This window comes from Dama dama, chromosome 23, assembly GCF_033118175.1.
Source record: "Dama dama isolate Ldn47 chromosome 23, ASM3311817v1, whole genome shotgun sequence".
In the NCBI taxonomy this organism is placed as follows: Eukaryota; Metazoa; Chordata; class Mammalia; order Artiodactyla; family Cervidae; genus Dama; species Dama dama.
The window spans coordinates 59,838,288-59,860,537 of record NC_083703.1 but is presented as its reverse complement, the minus strand read 5'-3'; the positions used below and the strand labels follow the sequence as shown (position 1 = coordinate 59,860,537).

Here is a 22,250-nt window from a genome sequence, read left to right as displayed (position 1 = left end):
ACCCTAACTTTAGTCAGCAAAAGCCTCCTACAAATGCAGTACAAGGAGCTTGAAGCACAGGGAACCCACCTCTTCTTCAACATGTGGTTTGCCACACATTAACAGGAGCTCGGTGATACGCTGTTTGTTTCTCTTTCAGGCCAAGACACCCTGACTCTGAACTCATCTGAGTTGGCACAAGCTGTTTCCCAGTAAAAAGATTCCCCTACCTCTGAGGGACACATCTCTCCATGAAATAAAGCAATGACACAGCAGCCCGGATAATGAGGGAGGCAAGGGCCAAAGCAGGAGTTGTAGTCAGAATCTCAACTGGCCAAGGCCTGGGGAGTATACACCTCCCAGGGTTTGAGTGAAAGGAACGGAGGGGCTGTGTGCCTCTAAATCTGATCTCACACTTCAGGGCCCTCTTGTTGCTGCCAGTTTTATCCAGGCAAGAAATGTGTTCTTATGCAAGTGAGTGCTACAAAAGCCTTTTTCTCTTAAGTATCCCCGCTTCCTTCCCTACATAGGGGTGGTGGGGGGGAGGGGGGTCACACTTAGTGGGTGGATGTTGTGTGCCACATGCAATTTTTACACAGAGAGGATGGAAGGAAGGCTCCTCCACACACCCTAGACAAATACGATTTTATGGTAATCAAAGCCTGCCTCAGTGGGAGAAGTTCTGTACAACATGCTGGTGATATTCCTTCAATTTCTGGTTTTTTTTGGTTGTTTTTATTTTTTTCTTTAAAGTCCACTGATCATCACAAAAACCCAGGAAATGCAACTAAGGAGAAAACAAATGTCCAACTGAGATCTAAGAACCCAGAGCTACGGAGGAGACGTGGCACTGGACGCAGGGTGTGCAGGAGAGGGTGGAAGGGTGGTCCCCACAGGGCAGCTGACCATGGGAGACGCAGGAGGGAGATGAGGCTGCTGGCCGGGCCGGGCAGTTATGTTAACCGCTGCACGATGACGGCATTGAGCAGGTTGGCTTCCTTCAGGGTCTGGTTCTCATCAGCCAGCTCTTTGTTCGGGAAGGTAGTCATGAGGACAAAGCTGGTGGCAGCCATGGCCGGCCGGGCGTCTACAATGAAGAGTCGGATGTCGCTGATCCTGGTGGAGTGGGGAGGTGGGTGAGTGGTGTTCTCTGCTGCCTGCTGCCCACTCCCACCCCCCCGCCCCCAGGCTAGAGGGAGGCCACCTCATATCCCCAGGTCCCTTTCTCCGCCCCATCCTCCACAGTGGCCAAAATGCTCATTTGGAAACACATGAGCTCATGTCACTCTTTCAAAATCTTTCAGAATTGCTCCCCTCTTCCTTGTTATAAACACCAACCTCCTGACAGCAGTCCCAAGTCCTGCCTAATCACACACCACCCTCCTTCTCCCGTTTTCCTACCTCCCCCCTTCAGTTCTTCATCATGCTGTGCTCTCTGCCCACATCTGGTCCCTCTCCTCAGGGGCTTCTCTGCCTGATCCCTCTTCTATAATCCTCATCACACTTGCTCCACACTAACCTCATGTGAAGCCTGTCAACACTCAAGGACTGGCAAGCCACTCCCTGGACCCCACGCGGGTTCTGATTTATATGGCCTACGACTGATGAAATTTAGACACTGCTATTCTAGAAAAAAAAAAAAATAGTTGTTTTGCCAAATATCTTTACTGGCAACAGTCCTCCCCTGCTAATCCCTTCATCACTCTGTGCCTTGGCTTCCCCATCTTTAAGCTGGGGAGGCAGTTTGTTTCATTCTGGCCTGGATGAGCTGAGATAGAACAGGTATTCTAGAATTCTCCAAGTCCAGATCTCAGAGACCTTCATAGCCTAGAGGTTGTCAGAGGCCCCCTGGGGGTAGGGAGGTAGAAGAGCGGGATGAGTGGGATGCCACATTTTGTCCCCTCCCCACTCCAACAACCACAGCAGTTCAAATTATCTGTTCTCTTGGGCTTTAGCATGAAACTTCCTATTACCAAACAGTTTGGAACAAATCCATCTGAGGAATCTGTGACCCACACGAGAGAGAGGGAGCAGTCACTGGCTACACTTAATGGAAGAGCGGGGACCAAACCAAAGGCTTCAGACGTGCACAGCTTCCTACCCCACTGCCTCCTCTGGAGAGAGCCTGGAAAGTCTGCTGGTGTTCAGAGGGAAGAACTGCTCCCTCTACTCACTTCTCTGTGGGAGTTTCTGGGACCCTCTTAGAATAAGCCAGGCCCCATAATGCAAGGTACCTGTGGCTGTGGTTAAACTTCTGCACCAGCCTCCCACCGTCAGCAAGCCGTATTTGGATGTTTGTGGTAGGCTGTGACTCATCAATTGAGATGGAAGAGCTGGCTTTGGCTTCATTTTCTGCCTGCTGTGCTGGCGAGCTGGTATTCAATACCTGGGGGGCAGTGCTGAAGAGAGAGGATCGCATCAGGACATGAACAGAAACAGAGCCCCAGCAGGAGTGGAATCCTGTCAAGGACTTTTACTGAGCATTTGCTATGTCTGGTGCTGTTTGCTGCTACTGATGTAAGGAGTGACAAGACAGAATCCCTGCTCTGATGGAACTTAGAGGTCCAGCAGAATTCACCTCAATCCCCAAGTTACTGCCAGCTCCCTCACTCCTGGAGTTGGGCAAATTACCCACCCCCTTCTTCCCTGGTGTCCACAACTGAACAAGAGCTTGAAGGGAAGTAAGCAGTATGCAAGACAGCCTGGGCTGGAAGACTGGGACCTGATGCTGGAGGACCCAACAGATCAGGATGAGTTTAGCCCCAGTGAGAGGCTAAGGGCAGAATGGGGAGGGGATACTCCAAGTCTGCAACTGAGGCGGGTGTGACACAGCCTGGCAGGTGACTGTTGGAATGTAAAGGACAAGTTCAGACTCTTATCCTCTGATGGAATTTTCAGGCCTGCCTGCCCTAGTGCAGCCTCACTCATGAGGGTATCTCATACTCATTGGTCAACTATCAGGAGGCAGTTCAGATTTCTGGAAAGCCAACCAAGTGCCTGGCACCACAGGGATTAATTATATAATATGAATAGGACATGGTGCCTGCTGCAGTGTGGACAGCTCAGATCTTGGAATGAGATGGACCAGGGTTTGAATTACACCCACTAGCTATGGAGGTGTTGGGCTAGTTATTCAAGCTCTTTGAGTTTCAAGAGTAGTAACAAGGTTCTTTAACAAGGACTATTGTGAGGATTAAAGAGGTGTTCCACTCAGGGAGGCGGACAAACACAAAATGCACACAAATTCCCAATTCTCCACAACTGTGTGGAGGCGTTCTCTTTTTTTCTCTTAGCAGACGTCCTGGCCTACACCTTTGCAGAGAACAGAGGCCATTAGATGAGAATCCCCTTGCCTTCCCCCAAAGCCTCTAATTAGATCAGTTCTTCCACCTCACCTCTTCCTCTGATCTTTACCTAAAAAGGGTATTCTTAGCAAATCCAATGAAAGTGCTTTCCTAAGTGTGTTCCCTGGGACCTGAGTCCCTTGCGTTATCTACAAGAAGGTTCTGAAAATGTCACCAACATTATACCAACAGTGTCAGAGGCCACTAACATATTAAAGAAGGTCTTGAGAGGTCATAAAGAAACCGCTTGCAATGCAGGAGACCTGGGTTCGATCCCTGGTTCAGGAAGATCCCCTGGAGAAGGGAATGGCAACTCACTCCAGTATTCTTGACTGGAGAATTCCATGGGCAGAGGAGCCTGGTGGGCTACAGTTCATGGGGTCACAAAGAGTCAAACATGACTGAAAGACTAACACTTTGAGAAGTTGTGAAGTTAAGGCAAACTTATTTGACCACCATGCTCTTTTCATGTTAACCTCCTGAAGATCATTTCCTGGAACAGTCCACGAAATGTTGCCCCAGAGCACATAGTCAGCAAGGAAGAACTAAAAACTGAAGTTACTTTCTGTGAACATCAAAAATACGGGCTTAGAGAATTATAGAGTGGAGATCAGAAGAGAAAGCTGGCCACACTTACTGGCTATGAGAAAAGCTTCTATGTACTGGCCTCACAACGTGTGGGACTCAAAAGATGAGACACACAGATAAATTACACCATCACAGGCCCGAAGAGAGGTAGCAGAAAATTAAATGTTGCACCTGTAAATGCTTAAGATCTACTCTGTTCTGTTCATTCATTTTAAAGGCATTAGGTCAACTCTTAAAGATTCTAGGTAGCCTGGCCCTCAACTGTTTATAACAATTCCAAGTATGACAGGTACTCACTGAAGCTGCTGCCTGCCAGAAAGGCCTGAACGAGAGAGAAGCTGAATCACATGACTGCTCATTTCCTTTGTAGTGGGAATAAATTGGGCACTGAGGTGCTCTGCTGCAACAATGCTGAGTCCTGAGGCCCTGTCACCAGCTTTACAAAGATGAGCACTGCAGCAAGCATGGTGACCAGCGGTGCTCATTTCAGCAGCAGTGACACCCTCACCCCATCCCAAGTGCACTCGTGGTGTTTGCTACTTGAAATCAAATGCAGGCGTCTCAAATCTTCAGATTAGTTCCCATCCAAACAAACAAATGCAAAACCTAAAACAAAAAGTTTCATGCAACTGAAAGAATTTTTAAAAATTTCCGAACTGAGAAAAATCTATTCATTCACTTTATTTTTCTAGGTAATTGGAGAAAAAACAAGGATTGACCAATCTTTGAGGGAAACTTGAGAAAAATTTCCTAAAATATTTGGCTTCCTGATCATTTTAGTTAATAAGACAATGATGGAAAGCACAATAAAATTTATTGGAAAAACTAAAAAAGCTATCCATCTGGTTTAGACTGAAAAGATAAAGTCCCATCACCCTTAGCTGTAATAAAACTATTTTTAAGCTCATTTTTCATTAAAAGCTAGAACTGAAAATCAAAGTGGAACTGGCAATGAACATTTATTTAGCTGACAAGCATCATGTCTGATCATCAAGCTCTGTTGATTCATTATCTGCACTAATAAAGTAGCCCTATCCTAAAACAGAGGCTTTCCCTGGTGACTTAGATGGAAAAGAATCTACCTGCAACGCAGGCGACATGGGTTCCACCCCTGGATCGGGAAGATCCTTTGGAGAAGGGGGTGGCTACCCACTCCAGTATTCTTGCCTGGGAAATCCTATGGACAGAGGAGCCTAGCAGGCTACAGTCTATAGGGTCACAAAGAGTCAGACATGACTGAGTGACTAACACTTCACTTTATCCTAAGTCTCAAGATATCTTAATTTTTTTAAATGTATTGTCTTGTACACACAATAGAGTTAAGACATTACAAAAGTTTCAGTTACTATCATGAAGCCAGACAAACCCAAACTGCAAGGTGTTCTGAGCCCTTCCATAAAACTACTGGTGGGTGAAAGAAGGGTACCATGTTTTGGAGGGCAACGTGACGATCTTCTGAGCTACTTGTTGTACTAATTCTAGCACAACATCAGGGGTATATAAAGATTTAATTAGATAACCACTGTAATGTTCATAATACTGATAATCATGTAAATACTTAATAGCAGGGACTGGTTAACTTATGGTACATACAGAGGATAGAAAATTATGTTAGCATTAAAAACAATATTGCAGAAATGCATTTACTGATCTGGAATGATAGCCAGACTACACTGACTAGGCAAAACAGTAGGGCATAGAACATTTGTTTTTACACACACACCCTCAGATACTAACTGGATATATCTGGCTGTTAGGTTTAAGAATAGCTTTTACTCTTTATCTGTATTTTCTATTTTAAAAGATAAACACACTTTATTTTCCATAATATATGGAAATAAAAAATTAAGTGGTGCTCCACAAAGCTTACCACAACTGACAGGGAAGTCACAGATGGATCATTCTGAGAACAGCTGTCCCAGACTAACCCACAGACCCCAATGTGGGAGATGAAACAATGAGAGGAGGGTGACTTCAGTATTTTGGTCCTGGTAAACTGCAGTCTATTATCTCTAATAGAGCTATGACCCTTGCTCCTGACGGGGCATGAATGGCCAGCAGGGAGGTAGGGGATTCAAGGAGAGGGCCAGTCAGAATTGCAAAGAGCACAGCTGTCGGCAGACCACACTGATCTGGTGAGGTGAGCAAGGGCAGCATCGAGCTCAAAAGCTGCCAGAGCTAGGTCAGAAATAGGGTCATGCTGTGCAGAAGTGTGGGAAGGAGTGCCAATCAAAAGACCAGGTTCCAGTCCTGGTGGCACCGCAGGGAGCACCTACAGGTAACCCCTAAAGTCCAAGAGCCTCAGCTTTTCCTCTGTAAAATAAGGACTGTACTGTGTGTCATCACGCCGAATGCCTCTTGTGTGCACAGATCGCTCAGAATACTGACCAAGTGACCCCATGCACAGCCAAAGCTGAGTGGGTCCCTGAGAAAAGGCTGCCTGTCTGTGGGTTTGTCAAGGATCTGGTGTGAGAACTCTGCTGATCAGAGGTAAGAGGAACTATCAACCAATCAGATCCTGTTAATATGAGGGGTTTGAATGCAAGACAGAGATGGTGGCAGAGGACACAAGGCAAAACAGTCACAGGGAATGACAAAGTAAGTGTCAGGCAGGACCAGAGAAGAAAAAATAAGAGCTCCCCTAACACTGGAGCAGCAGCCTGCACAGGGCAACAATGTCCTTGAGCTTCCCTGGATCCTGAACGTGCTGCTGCAGGCTGGCTGGATTCCTTACCCTCTCTGAATCCCCACCTCAAGTGACCTGAATACGTGTGTCTGCTTCAGCCTTAGAGCCATTGAGATGATCATCTCTGCCCTGAGCACCCTAGATGACCAAGTCAAAGCAGCGATGTGTTACCTTCACTGCTCATTGTGGGACAATGCTCTACGTGCTCCTCCCAACAGTAGTCAAGGAGATAAGGACTCTTACTAGTCCCGCTTTAAGCTGAGAAAACTAAGGCTGTACAGTCCAAGGTTATATGGCTAGAAAGCAAAGAAGAGATTTAGACTTAGGTTTGTTAATGCCAAAGCCTATGTTCTCATACTTTTCCTCCCATAAAGATAAAATCTGAAGTACTTTGTAATAAACAGTAAAGAGCTGCATCAAGTGAACTGTGCACAGGGTCTGCTGGGCCCCAAAGGAATGACCCACACAGTTCCACACCACCATGCTGCTTCTTACCTGCCCAGTTTCTGACCCTCGCCAGTGAAGGCTTTGAAGGCTCCCTTGGGCTTCACGAAGTCCTCATCCCGATGGTCCTCCATGTCCAAGTTCACCTGCCCGCCGTGAGCTAACCTCCGCAGCTCTGCTGGCACCTCTCTGTGGGAGAAAAGGCAGTGCTCGGGCCCACGCGGAGCAGGATGAGAATGACAGTGATGGGTACAAAAGGAGGAGAAACTTCTCATCTCCAACTGATGGGCCTCCATTGGGAGCTGACTGCTCTAGTGGCTACCTGCCTGCCTCCCCCTTCTCTCACGCCTGCCTAGAGTCATATCTGGTGACTTGGCTCTGACCTAGGCCCAAAGAGGAAAAGCAGATACACAGGGTTTTGGAAGCAGATCTGTGAATCTGTTTCTCAACTGTGCTAAATCTGCTTAAAATTTTAAATTTCTTAAATAATAAACATTTGAATTGATTTCTTCTTTCCCATCTGCCATCTCACACACTGAGATGGAACCTGAAGGAGGGTTTTTCTGCTCACCCTCTGCGAATCGACTCCAGAAACTGGGCGTTGGATGGGTCTTGGTAGCTTCTGAGTTCACCGTTGTCCAGGCTGAATCCAGTCTTCCAGAGCTTCAACACTACATGAACCTATGACAACAGGAGGTAAGCAGTCCATACATTGTCAGGAACCTGGCAAGCATACCAGTGTGAACCTGCAAATTAGCGAGGTTTTTTTACTATTTTACTGTGTCATTACTAAAACACACAGACAGACAAACATATATTCATGCACAAGGAAGGCAATCAACAACCAATGAAATAAGTGTTAACCTAAAATAAGAAGGTGATATGGCACAAATTAAGAGAATAGGCTTTGATTTAAGCAGACCAAGATCTGTCTTGATCTTGCCACTCACTAGCTAAGTGGCACTGAGCACGTGACTCAACTGATTGAAGCTGTAGCTTCCTTATCTGTAGCGTTGCCAGCATGCTTGGCACACAGCTTGTGCTCAACTACATTAACATGGCAAATTTTACACGGACTATTTTGCAGTCATTAAAAATGATATCTACAAAATTTGTTAACTCCCTGTACACAGCCACAGGAAAGCGTCTAGAGGGCTAAAGAACAACATATAAGCAGCTGCTGCCTCAAGTAGAAGAATTTTTATTTCCTTCTTGCTTGACTTTGTTCTGGAAAAAACCCAAAATGATTAAAAACAAAAACATTATGGAGACTAATGTTCACAAGGTCATATGAAAACATTTATGGCACTGAAAAAGAATATATACAGCTGAGTCACTTTGCTGTTCAGAAGAAATTAACACAACACTGTAAATCAATAAAATAAAAAATGTTTATGGCATAAACTTCAAAATTGTCTCATAGCATTATTATACTTAGTAGAGGGGGCACCCCCTATGCACAGGGAAAAAAGGACTGAACAACAACAAGGAAAAAGTTTTAAAAGTATGTTTCAAGCCTCCCTGAGGTGGTCTAAAGACCTAGGTCTTTAGCCTTGTCCACACCACCAGAGAACCCTGGAATCACTATCCCTCTGCCTGAGACTCATGGAATGCTCAGAAAACTCCTTTATGTGTCCATCCACTCTGCCCAGCCCAACTTATCCAGCTCCCCCTGCCACCATCCAGCCAGATGAGAGCTGTCTGTGATTCTCAGGTAAGCCTTTTCATTCATGGATGACACAGCAAATGTGCTGCCTCTTCCCTTTCAGAGGCTGCTGAATCATGGGATTAAATTCTCCCCCAAAGTGATTAAACAGTCCACAAGCTTCCCTACAGAAGATGGATGCACACTCACATCTTGGCCGGAATGCCGCCTCCTTTCTCCTGCCACGTAGGCAGATTCTTCCTCCGGTGCCGCTCCAAGGCGGTAGCCACCGCCGGCAAATGGCTATAAAAGACAAGTTCACAGACACCTAAGGAGTGGGTCAACGGTGATCAGGTTATTCAGACAAAATGTTATTCCAAGATATTTAACCACGAGGTATGCCTTCTCTGAGTAGCAAGCTCAGAGCTACAGAGTTCGGGATTGGGGTAAAAACTGGAAAGCTGTGGCTGGAGAGAGTGCTGCTTGGCTAAAGGGAATGGCTGCTACTAAGATCTAGTTAATCACGACCATGCTGGAATCTCAGTGCAGGATAACACCAGATACTTTTCTGATTTTAACAAAGACAGCAGAAATTTAGATTTTATGTAAAACAGATGGCTGATTTAATTAAAATAAAAAAAATAAAGCGAGACATTAAATCAAGTTGATCAGGCCAAACAAAACAACTGGCAGAACCTGATCTAGACCACAGGTTTGAAAACTTTGCCCCAAATCTTGATTCATATTAAAAGATAAGAGAAACTGCACTGTTCTTCTGCACGACAGGAAGTGAGCAAATGAAAAACAAAAACAAATTCAGTCACTATTGGGTGATGAAGGCCTCCTTCCCCCTGCTCTGGATCCTCAGTTCTATGGACACAGACATCAACCCCATATGCTCACTCTTGGTTTACTGGTCTCTCCAGGGCTCTTGGTCACTCGTTCCACAGCTACAGCTCCATGCTCCTTGGCACCTTTAAAGAGATCGTCCACCAGCTCGTTGGGACTTTTCTTCCTGGGAGGGCCAACAATCTGCTGTCCACTTCTCTCTGAGCCCCCAGCATAAAACCTGCACAGAAAATACACATCTAACACCATATACACTTAGAAAACATAAACAGAGCATGTGCCAGGCTTTGGGCTAGGAGCTGGGCACAATGAGGCAAAGGGTACCAATGCTCATGTTTATGGAACTTACTGTCTAGTGGGAGACACATGTAAAGAGGCAGGCAGGCATACTGCAGTGTGAGCCACAAAAAAAGGTAAGGAAGGGGTCTCTGGGAATACAGAATTGGGGAGGACAGTCAAGGGTTCCCAGAAGAGTGTCTTCTGGGCTAAACCTTGAGGATGATGAGTTTATCAGGTAAAGAAACTAGAAAAGGGCATTCCAGGCATGCACAACAGCACATTAGCTCTGGGATTAAATGCCAACACTTCCAGGCTGATCACTATGTTCACAGTGAGAAGCAGCTACCATTAGCAGCCCCGGATTAATGGTGGCAGTGGCATAGTTAGTACAAGCAATAAGGTTCCACTGTTGGCTCTGTCACTGAGTGACCTGGGCAAGCCAGTGCACTGAGCTATACCTCACTTTCCTTCTTTGAAATGGAAGGGAAGAACCACATGCCCTACCTACCTGTTCCTTAAGTCAGGACCGTGAGGTTCAAATCAGCGGATGTATGCAAAAGAACAAGCACAGAGTAATGCACACATGTAAGGTGGTTTGATACCACACCAAGAGCTCACCCAAGCCTCACTTCGCCTTGCAATTGTTGTGACACACACCAGGAGGATGCTGAGAATGGGTACTGGAGGTGGTCAGCGAAGCTCAGATATAAGTCCCAAGATACCCACATCTGCTTTGTAATGGGCTAAGCAAAGCTTAAGTTGGCACTTTATTTTTTTACCCTGGGTTTGAAAATCTGCAGTCATGTAGCCTTGGCTGGCTGCCTCCTTATCACTCCTATTCACAGCTAAGTCAAAAGCACATCTCAGTGGGGAGAACTGAGAACCTATAAAAATTAGCCTCGGCCTTCCATGTCTTGACATTACCCAGGGAATGAAGGCAAAACCCTAGGCCTTTGCATGAACAAGAGGACCAGTGTCATTAGGTCTGAAATGCTGAGGGACCAGAGGGGTAACTCTGGATGTGAAGTAAAAGGTCACTGCCTGGAGGATGTGACCAGACAAGAGAACTTATTTATGAGTTGGGCATTCACTTACTTGATGACACTGTCTTTCAAGGGGCATTAAAACACTGAAATTAACATTTATTCCTGAACTTTGAGTATATCTAAATAGAATGTTCTGAGGTAGGGCAAAAGTCACTACATGGATGAAAACAAAGAACAGAACACATGCAATTTCTGAGCCCACTTCCCAAAGAGTGACCACAATGAGCTAACTGCATTTCCATAATAGTTATTACACAATGTTCCTCAGGAATGTTTGACAGACCCAGGCAGATTCCATGGAGAACCAAAACCTGTAAAATGAGGCAGCAGCCAGTTCATCCTTGTTCATTCCAGGTAGATAAAGTTCTGTAAGGACCTTATTATGGGACCTCAAAGCTCTGGCTTATGAACTAGGAACCTATGATCAAAATGCCCTAAAAATATTCATGGCCTTGACTCGGTATTTTCATTTCTAGAAAGTATTTAATATAACCTGAAATGTAGTCAAAGATTAGTACACAGAGATGTTCACAGCATTGATATCTACACTGGTAAAAAACTGGAAATGATCTAAACATCAAACATTCCATATGATGGATCATTATTATTATAGTCAATGAAAACACTGTCAAGAATTTTAATGACATGGAGAAATACTCAAGATGTAGCATTAGTTCTACAAAAGCAAGAAACAAACTTATCTGATCTTCATCATATAAAATACAGTATCAACAAGCTACCTTTATACACAGAACCAAGACTTAGTAGAAATACGCCAAAATATTAACTGTAGTTACCAAGGGTGGGTGTTATATTTTTTTCATTATGCTTTATTGTCCACAACGGACACCAGTTTTATTGTAATATTCCTTAAGGTTAAAAGCAAACCAACAAAAAAAAAACAGTACTGTGTCTGTATAAAAGGGGAATATACATTTCTAAGCCTATTTTCCTGTTTATTATGTAATATATTGCTTTTTCAATTAAGGAAAAACTGGAAGGAAATACACCAAAAATATTAATACCTGGCTACCTGGGTTGTGATACTATGAATGGCTTTTTTCCTTATAGATTTATTTCCTTTCCCCTAATATTCTTCAATAAACACATATTATTTTAAAAATTAAAAACAACAACAAAAAAACAAACCCCAAATGAAAAAAACAATGGTAAAAAGACAGGGGTCAATTCTAAGCTACATGGAGTGGAAAACTGTTTCTAGTACGTGTGTGACTAACCCACAGTACTAATGGTTAATGATAACAGAGCATGTTTATCCTTCTAGGCCCTTCCAGGTAATTATCATAGAATTTCCTGTGGACTATGCCCCCAACAAAGACTCACCTCTGACCCTCCTCTTCCTCCTCGTCCTCATCTTGGTCATGAATGAGGTCTCTGAAGGATGTCACCCTATTATCGCTGGAGACACAGAAAGGAGCAAATTGATCTCACGGGGAGTTAAAAACAGGTAACCCCCATCATCAACTGCTACAAGTTGGGGACACTGAGGTTAGGTTTTTTGGTGGGGCAGGAAAAGGATCTAGGTGGAAGAGGGTTATCTCTCTTATGTTTATATGCTAAACAATGTGGTATTTATTCAAGGTCACCCAGGACTAAGAATAAATAGGAAGTGTATCAAGAAGCAAAGTGGAATCCAATTTAAGCTCTCCTAGGGGAAGGAGGGAACCGGATAGGGGCTGTACTACTTTAAAAACATACTACCGGATAGCGATTTTCATCATATAATTTTTAAATATTGGGGGGATGCCTTGTGTGTCAGGCACTGAACTAGATGTGGGTCTAAAAAATTATCAGGCACAGTTCTTACCCTTTAGTTGCTTACAGGTTAGTGGCACTCTGGCCTGGAAACCATCCATTAAATACTGTGCAATAGGGGCTGTGACAAAGCAAAGCACATGGGACGTGAGAGCAGTCTTTTATTCTAGGTGGGGGTGGGGGAAGTACCAAGAAAGGCTTCCCAGAGAAATGCAGCATTTGGACCTAGGGCTGATGAACGACGGGAACATCAGTCAACTAGATAATGGATGGTGGTGATGGTGGGGAAAGGGGACCAGCAGGGCATTATAGGAAAGCAGCACAGGCACACACAGAAACCAGTGACAGCAACTCATTAAAGGACAAATCAAGGAGCAGAAATGAAACAAATATGTGCGTGCAGAGGCCCTTGTCTGCTTCTGCTGTAGGTTAGTCAAGTACAGGGTGCAGTAGAGAAGGCCCACTAAACATGTTATGAGAAAGGTTAACTTCCTCCTTTGATGTCCTCTTACACTGCCACTTTTTTCCTAGTTTAGATTTGCCCTCAAGGAACAATCTTAGTTTTTCAAGGATCATGAGACACACAATTTATAAAAACATTTTCTGTATTTCTTATGGGGAAAAAAGTTGTTTCTCTTTAATATGAGGGGAAGGGGATAACAGCGATTTAGTGAGGCTAAGAAGGAGTTGTTTACTACCATTCAGTCTTAAAGAAAGATTTATTTCAGGGAGACAATAAGAGGACAGAATATACTCTGAGGCTCCACCAACTAGACATAAGAGGACAAACAGCAAATGGTGTAGCAAATACATTCCTGCCTGAGTGAGCTGAGAGCAACCTCCTGGGCATTCCTTCATGCTCTATACAACATGGTCTAAAAGGATGCAAGTCATTAAGATCTGTACTAGTGCCTTAAAGGCCTGTTGTTTAGTCACCAAGTTGTGTCCGACTCTTTTGTGACCCCATGGACTGTAGCCCGCCAGGCTCCTCTGTCCATAGGATTTCCCAGAAAAGGATACTGGAGTGGGTTGCCATTTCCTTCTCCAGAGCATCTTCCCGATCGAGAGATGGAACCCACATCTCCTGCATTGGCAGGTGGATTCTTTACCACTGAGCCACCTGGGAAAGCTAATTCCACTCATTACTCTTCCCAATGAATTTTTCTACAGATGCTCAGCTTATCATCTATGGAAAAAAAAATTCTCTATCTCTCCACTGTTAAACACCTTCAAATACACATGTGTACAGGGAAAAGACCCTGATGCTGGGTAAGACTGAAGGTAGAAGGAGAAGAGGGCGACAGAGGATAAGATGGTTGGATGGCATCATTGATTCAACGGACATGAACTTGGGCAAACTCTGGGAGATGGTGAGGGACAGGGGCGTGCTGCAGTCCATGGGGTCACAAAGAGTTGGGACATGACTTGGCGACTGAACACCACTACCACCAGCTTGAGCAAACCACTTGCTCTGGCTATAGGTCTCTTACACATAACTTTGATGGCATCTAACAGACTCTGGTATCCATATACCTGGTTTCAACCTGAACTTAGCTTCCAAACCTGGGATCTTGGGCATGCTACTGAAATTCTCTAAGTCTTCATTTTCTCATGTGAAAATGGAAACAATCAGCACCAACCTCATGGGCTTGCTGTGAACAGCTGGGGTGCTGACGGACAGTGTAGCACATTTCAAGCTCTACTCTTGAGCAGCAGTTATCAAACTGTTGGGCCTTGAACTAGGAGTATCAGCATTTACCCTTGAAATTCAGACAGATGCAAATCCTTCACCCTTACCCTAGACCTCCTTAATCAGAAACCCTAACAGGAGTATCTAGTAATCTGATTTTAGGAGTCCTCCAAGTAATTCTGATACATGCTCAAGTCTGAGGACCACTGTTCTGGAGTAATGCTCTGAGAGTTACCTTAACAGTACAGATGTCCTGGGGACATCACCAATTTAAGAATACTGGGTCTTGTATCTTGCACAAATTGGCAAACTGTCTCAGAAATTTCAACTTTTCAGTATCAGAACTCTATCTCCCAGGCACTCTGAAGTGGCACAAAGGTGCTCTGTCAGATAACATTTTCTGCAGTGACAGAAATGCTGTATCTGCACTGTCCAATATGGAAGCCACTAGTCACATGGGGCTATTGAGCATTTAAAATTCGGTAATCGAGCATGAATAGCTGAATGTTTGTTTTATTTAATTTTAATTAATTTAAACAGCTACCTGAGGCTAGAGGCTACCATATTAGACAATATAGTTTTAAAGAATCAGACAACGGTGGTCCCTAGCATTTTATGAAAGTACAGTTTTGTACAATGAAAAAAGAAGAAAAAGGAAGAAATAACAGCTTCCCTCTCACTCAACCCTGTGCTAGGTACAAGGGTGGGAGATATTGGACAGGAACGTAGTTAGCAGGAGCAGCAGTTTTGGATTTAGACGAGTTTGGGTTTGAATTCGCCGTAAGGGCAAATGTGTTTTACTCATACTAAGACTCAGCATCCAGACATGTGAAATGGTGAGCACCCTACCTACTTCCATGGTGGTTACTGAGGTGTAAGAAGATAATGTATGAAACAGTATCTGGCAGAGCCAGACAGATGGTGGGTGCTTCTGAAATACTAGCCCTTCCACCTCTAGGAACTTACAATTTACTCAGGGAGAAAAACATTCCGGTAATCAGCAGAAGAATTCAAGACAACACAGGAGAGATGTCTTTGAGTAGTATGCAGATATGGGTTGTGAATGGAGTCTGTGCTGCCTCTGGGTTTGGGGATTACATACTTAGTAGAGAAGGTGGGGAGGGAGCTAAACATGGAAGGACATAAAGGATTCGCACAGGTGGAAAGGAAGCAAGAGACTAGGCATGTCGAGTCAGATGAGAAGCTCAAACAAAAGCAGAAGAGCCAAAAATTTAGGCAGAACTGAGACACCAAACAAATCAGTTTGGTTGAAATAAAGATTTAAGAAAGGAGGAAAAGGGGGATAAGATGAGGATGGCAGGTTCACTGTAAACGCCTGAGGATGCTGAATGTCCATAGGGAAAGGCAGTACATCATTCTGGCTGAGAGCTGAATGCTGGAAGCAGAAACAGATCTGCTTTTAAATGCTTGTTTGACTAGCTGTGTGATCTTGGGAAGAAGCCCAGCTTCAGTGTTTTCATCTGTGAATGGGAAAAATAACAGTAGCCACCTCATAGGGTTGTAGCAAAGCATTAAAATGATGAAGATGTAAAAGCTTAACCCAGTGCCTGGCAGCTGGTAAGTGCTCAATAAATGATAGCTATTATTATTGAGGAGTTCAGACTTTCTCCTGTAGCTATGGTTAACCTTTTTATGTCCCACAGCTCTTTGAGTATCTAATAAAAAACTACAAATATCTTTGCCTGAAAAGATACAACATATATACAAGTTATTACGTATAATTTCAGGTAACTTATGGACCTTCTGACATCCATTCCATAGATCCCTCCTAGGGGGTTAGCCTCCACATTAGGAGCTTACTAATTGAGTGCTGTGCACAGAGACAGTGACAATGTGAAAGAGTATGAGAAGATGACAGAGGGGGGCGGGGAGAGCTCAGCAGCAGGCTAAGTGTCCTGCAACTGTCAGGTCAAACAGAGGAAAGGCAGGCCCCATACAGAGTTCCTCTTGGGTGCTAACACATGCCTGCCTTCTCCTGAGAATGCAGTTAGCGTTTACCATCTAGACAAGGACAATGATGTAACACATGGTGCCTTCCCTCTCCCTTTTCCTTGGTTTCACTTAAGACCAGTACCAAGTCTGAGGCTTAACCAAAGCAAATAAAAAGTAATACCTTTAGAACGGCATGTGTATGCAAGTCTTTTACGTCTCTTGGTCTTAATGATAAACTCTATTTCCTTGGTTCTTTAACTCTTCTTAACATATGAACTTGTGGAATGAGACATGGAACAAATAAAAGAATGGGGAAGACGAGAATGGATGCTAAAAATGGTAATACTAATATGACAGTAATAGCAGTTAACATGTTCTATGTTGTATTAACTCATTTAATTAACGGTACTAGGTATTGCCCATGTGGCAGGCACTACCCTTCCCATTTGACAAGTGATGAAAACTAAGGGACTGGCAATTTTAAGTAACCTGCTCAAGGTCACAATGCTCTCAAGTGACAGAGCTGGGATTTGAAGGTGGGCGGTCAGGCTCTAGCATGAAGGTGGGTGGTCAGGCTCCAAGCCCAGGCTCTAATAAACCACTGTCTGGATTGGACTTTGGGTCTACCAGAGAAGACAGGTATGAACATGTGACTAACATCACAAGCTAGGTTTCAATTTCTCCTCCTCTCTATTTCTGTGCCAATACCCAACTAATCTGGTGTGCCTGTGAAAGACACACTGCAGGAAATTAGCTGTCTCCATGAGCAGCTGCAGAAGAGACCTTACCCTACCAACCAGGTCCCAGGCAGTAACATCATGATGTGTCATCAACAACACCTCACAGGTTAGCATCGATGAACAACTGAAAGATGTCCTGCCTATTACCTCTTTCCTCTGGAAATGAAGGAGGCGAAGAAGTTAAGGAAACAATGACAGCTGGGGTTAGTGTTCCTTCTTGAAAGAGGGGAAATGTAATTTAAATCTCAGATGTTCTCAGAGAGAAACACAACTTATCACCTCACACCAGCAAAGAAACCCTATATATGTGTGTTCTGGGGCTGAACGTAAACTCAAACTAATTGAGGACATACACCAGAGTAGAAAAGGCTTCAGCAGAGAAGGGAGATGTGGTTCACACACTTTTAAAGGAAGAGGCCCTGCCTGTCTCATGAAATCTGGCAATAATTATTGCAGTCTGCAGATCACAGTAGCAATCTGCTCTAAGAACATTGGAGTCAGGGTGGTGAGGATAGGGGATGTAAATGAGATTACAAAGGTTAACACTGTTTCACAAAATAAGACACGGTCTCCCTAATCAATTTGCCAAAGAGTGCGTTAACAGGTTTAGTTTTTCTAAGTCTTTTTAATAGGGTAATGGGCATCCTAAAATATTTAAATAGCCTTTTAAAAATCATCTGGCCTAAACTTTTACATCTACAGCATCCCTGAAAGGAAGCACTTCAGTTTCAACTTACTTTCAGAGATGGAGAAGCTGCTCCTCACATTTCATAAATAAAGAGAACCCCCCCAAACATTTAAAAAGTTGGTTTTGTTGTTTCCTCCAGGATTGGATCATAAAGCACACTCAGTTAAGAATCCCACATCTCCACACAAAAGGAATAAGTCTTGCAAGAAACTACCACCCACCAGTCTTTCTCCCTCAAACCCACTGGTCCACGTCCCTAGGCCTGACCCCTCTGTCAAGTCAGGAAATAGGTCACCACTGCTGGAAGCACACTAATGAGGCAATAACTGAAGCTGGCCCTTACCTGGGGGCTGTGCCTCTGGATACTGAACTGGGGGTTGCCTGCGAAATGGTCACAATGTCTTCGTCCCCTCCATCCTCATAAAAGCTTGCTAGGGCGATCTGAAACAGAGAGGCAGTAACTTGGAATACTTAAACAGGCCTTCATCTAATACATCTCCTTTGAACACAAAGGAGCAAAGACACAAAAATATGCCCAACAATTATAAAGCAGTCTGTATCTGGTAGGCCATAGAAAATAAGACCAAAAGATTAGTGGCCCAACTATTTGTTTTCATTATCGCCTGAAACAAATTCCACCTACTAAAGGAAAAAGAAGGCAAAAAGGAAAGTTGGGATGGAGACATTCCTCAATGTCATTTTATGAGGAAATGGGATCTAGTAAAAGCAGTGTACATTTAATGAACACTCATTTATGTGCCATGTTGTTGTGAGTGGAACTTTATGTGTGCTAACTTATTTAATCCTTAAAGAACCCTATGGAGTTAGTGCTATCATCATCTCATTTTATAGCTGACAGAGAAGTGCTGAGAAGAAAACTGTCTGAGGTTACACAGTTGGTAAAGAGTGGAGCCAGGATTGATCCCAGGCAGTCTGCTCAGGCCCTTGCTCTCAGCTTTCAGGTGACAGCCAGGAATTTGAAACTGTGAGGTCACTACAGATGACTACTTTTACTTTTTCTCTGCGGCTATTTCCTGGTTTGTGCAATGGGGACACCCATTTCACCAACCTTGCAAAATGGATGAGAGGATCCATTAACATTTATGCACAGTCATGTCTTAGCCCTATACATACAGAAGGAATATGGACCTCTTTTAGCCATTTGTGATTGGATGTTTCTTGCATGGACTCAATGCATAGGTATTTACTAATCACTGCTTCCCTGGTGGATCAGACAATAAAAAATCTGCCTGCATTGCAGGAGACCCAGGTTCAGTCCCTGGGTAGGGAAGATCCCTTGGAGAAGGGAATGGCTATCCACTCCAGTATTCTTGCCTGGAGAATCCCATGGACTGAGGAGCCTGGCGGGCTATCGGCTACAGTCCATGGGGTCGCAGAGTCGGACAGGCCTGATCAACCAACACTTACTCCGCACAGTGAAGTGAGAGTGCAATGAGGTCTACAGAGATGACAAGACAAGGCTCCTGTCCTCAAGGTCACCACACTGCAGGACAGAGAGCTGCTGTGGGACACAACCAGCCTGTTGGAAGCAGCGTGCCTTTACAGGACACACTTTAGCAAGCCAGCGAGGATGCCCTGTGCTGCTATGGGACATGCACTGAACTGGCATCGAGGGGGTCTACGTCCAAGTCATGGGCAAGTCACATCACATACTGAGCGTGTTTCCGCACTAACAGCATGAGGAGCCTGAGACTGATGACCTGCCAACTGTAACACTGGGGGCTTCTAGGTCTTTCAGGTAGAAGCTGCACTTTGCATTTTCACCCAGCACAGGGGCTTTACACCATCTATCTATACAGTTGTGATGCTTTACCTAACTTTATACTTTCGCGAAGCACGTAAATGGTGAAGTCAGCAGACTCAGTTCACATCCTAACCCCTGGGTGTGTGACCTTGGGCCTATCACTTGCCTTCTGCGCTTCCAATTCATCAATTTCCTCAAATGAGGAAGTTTTCTTCACAGTGTGGCGAGGATAAACCCAATCATGTATGTAAAGTGCTAGGGCACGTGGTGGCAGAGCTTAGGAGAGCTTGGGCTCTGGTATCAGACAGAACTGAGCTCTAATGCCATTTCTTCCACCTGGTAGCTAGTGAGGCCTTCAGCAAATTACTTAACTTCCCGAAACCTCAGCTTCAGAGTGCAATGCTTAAATAACTTAAGATACATAAAGCTCATGGTAGGCACTCAATAAATATTAAACATCGTCATCCATCGAGGACGTAGGTTGGCCAAAAACATGTATGCAATTCTTTCTACAATTAATCACTGAGTGAGTGCCTATTACCTGTCAGGCGTTGTTCAAGACACAGAGGATTCAACAGTTTACCAAAATCCCTGCCTGGTGTAGTTTATCTTAATCTCTTCTCAGTCAGTAAGTATTTTACGTATATCTAATACCTGCCAGTGAACTACACAAGCTCCATAAAGACTCCCATTTTACAGAGAAGTTACTCAATAAAGATGACTAGGACCCAACTTTGCGCCACAACCCAGTTTCTCCCAGCATTTAGGTACGAGGGGGCGTGTGACTGTGGCTGAGGACACAGAAATGAACGAGCACCTCGTCCCCTCCGCCGCGCGGGTCCACCCGGGAGCTGGTCAGTCCGGCCGGGGCTGCAGCCGAGACTGCGCGGCAGCCACGCCCCCAGGGTCCCCGTCTCCACGCGGGCTGCGACAGTGCCCAAAGTCTCGCCTCCCCGAGAACTAGGCAGAAGGGGAAACCGAGGCCCGGTAGACCAGGTCAGTCCGGGCCTGAGCTGGCCTGCGTCTCCCCTCGCCCAGGACGAGCTGGCACGAGTGGCAAGCAGCCCCAGGACCCTGAGGCCTGGGTCGGGCCGCAGCCCGGCGGGATGACTGTGCGCTTCGCCCGCCGCGGGCTTGAGGCACCAGGTGTCTGCTCCCCACAGTACCCTGCCTGCCCGACGCGGCCCACCTCCCAGCGCTACCTGCAGGTCCCAGCCGGCCGACTCCAGGAAGAAGCGGGCCCTATCCTCCTCGGCGCCCGTCACCGCCACGAACTCCCTCAAAGCGTCCTGCCGCTCCGCCGCCATCTTCGCCCGGTGCGCCGCCCAAACTGCCCCGGGTCTCACTGCACAGCCTCAGCCCGGCCGCGGCGTTCCGCCCTCGGGTTGACAGGGTCCAGCCGAGTGGCGCCCGCCCGCAGGCCCCGCCCCATACAGTGCCTCATGCAAAACCTTCCGTGCGGGAAACGCCGCCGCTCTGCGCCCTCTGGCGGCCGCAGCCCGGACCCTCAGTCTAACAGCGGGGGAGGGAGCGCGGGGAGGATGAGAGGCGGGGAGAGTCCACCACTGAGTACCTGTGGAATGAAAGATCCCCAAAGGATTCTGTTTCACATTGTTCATTGAGTCGTTTCCTCATTTCACTAATTTATTCTTTCGTTCATTCACTTGTTCAACTGAGTGGAACCAAGGGCCTGGTGCTATTTCCGTTCAGTTCAGTCGCTCAGTCGGGTCTGACTCTTTGCGACCCCATGGACTGCAGCACGCCAGGCTTCCCTGTCCATCACCAACTCCCGGAGCCAACTCAAGCTCATGTCCATCCCATCGGTGATGCCATCCAACCATCTCATCCTCTGTCGTGCTCTTCTCCTCCTGCCTTCAATCTTTCCCAGCATCAGGGTCTTTTCCATGAGTGGGTTCTTCACCTCAGGTGGCCAAAGGATTGGAGTTTCAGCTTCAGCATCAGTCCTTCCAGTGAGTATTCAGGACTGATTTCCTTTAGGATGGACTGGTTTGTTCTCCTTGCAGCGCAAGTACTCTCGAGAATCTTCTTGAACACCACAATTCAAAAGCATCAGTTCTTCAGCTCTCAGCTTTCTTTATAGTTCAACGCTCACATCCATACACGACCACAGGAAAAACCACAGCTTTGACTAGAAGGACCTTTGTTGGTAGAGTAATGTGTCTGCTTTTTAATAAGCTGTCTAGGTTGATCATAGCTTTTCTTCCAAGGAGGAAGCATCTTTTAATTTCATGGCTGTAGTCACCATCTGCAGTGATTTTGGAGCCCAAAAGAATAAAGTCTGTCACTGTTTCCATTGTTTCCCCACCTATTTGCCATGGAGTGATGGGACTGGATGCCATGATCTTAGTTTTCTGAATGTTGAGTCTTAAACCAACTTTTTCACTTTCCTCTTTCACTTTCATCAAGAGGCTCTTTAGTTCTTCACTCTTTGCCATAAGGGTGGTGTCATCTGCACATCTGAGGTTACTGATATTTCTCCTGGCCATCTTGATTCCGCTTGTGCTTCATCCAGCCCAGCGTTTCTCATGATGTACTCTGCATAGAAGTTAAATAAGCAGGGTGACAATATACAGCCACAACGTACTCCTTTCCAGATTTGGAGCCAGTCTGTTGTTCCATGTCCAGTTCTAACTGTTGCTTCTTGACCTGCATACAGATTTCTCAGGAGGCAGGTCAGGTGGTCTGGTATTCCCATCTGTTTAAGAAATTTCCACAGCTTGTTGTGATCCACATAGTCAAAGGCTTTGGCATAGTCAA

The 22,250-nt window shown here is 45.3% G+C and overlaps 1 protein-coding gene across 1 annotated transcript; it reads right to left on the bottom strand.

Moving 5' to 3' along the window:
• Nucleotides 1-682: 682 nt before the first annotated feature.
• NSFL1C (NSFL1 cofactor) lies at nucleotides 683-20,830 on the bottom strand. Its single transcript, XM_061126962.1, has 9 exons — nucleotides 20,675-20,830; nucleotides 18,051-18,148; nucleotides 12,205-12,279; nucleotides 9,590-9,755; nucleotides 8,897-8,989; nucleotides 7,613-7,722; nucleotides 7,093-7,230; nucleotides 2,214-2,378; nucleotides 683-1,095 (listed from the first exon to the last, which is right to left on the bottom strand). The coding sequence occupies exons 1-9, from the start codon at nucleotides 20,777-20,779 to the stop codon at nucleotides 933-935; spliced, it is 1,113 nt and encodes a 370-aa protein (XP_060982945.1). The 5' UTR covers nucleotides 20,780-20,830; the 3' UTR covers nucleotides 683-932.
• Nucleotides 20,831-22,250: the final 1,420 nt, after the last annotated feature.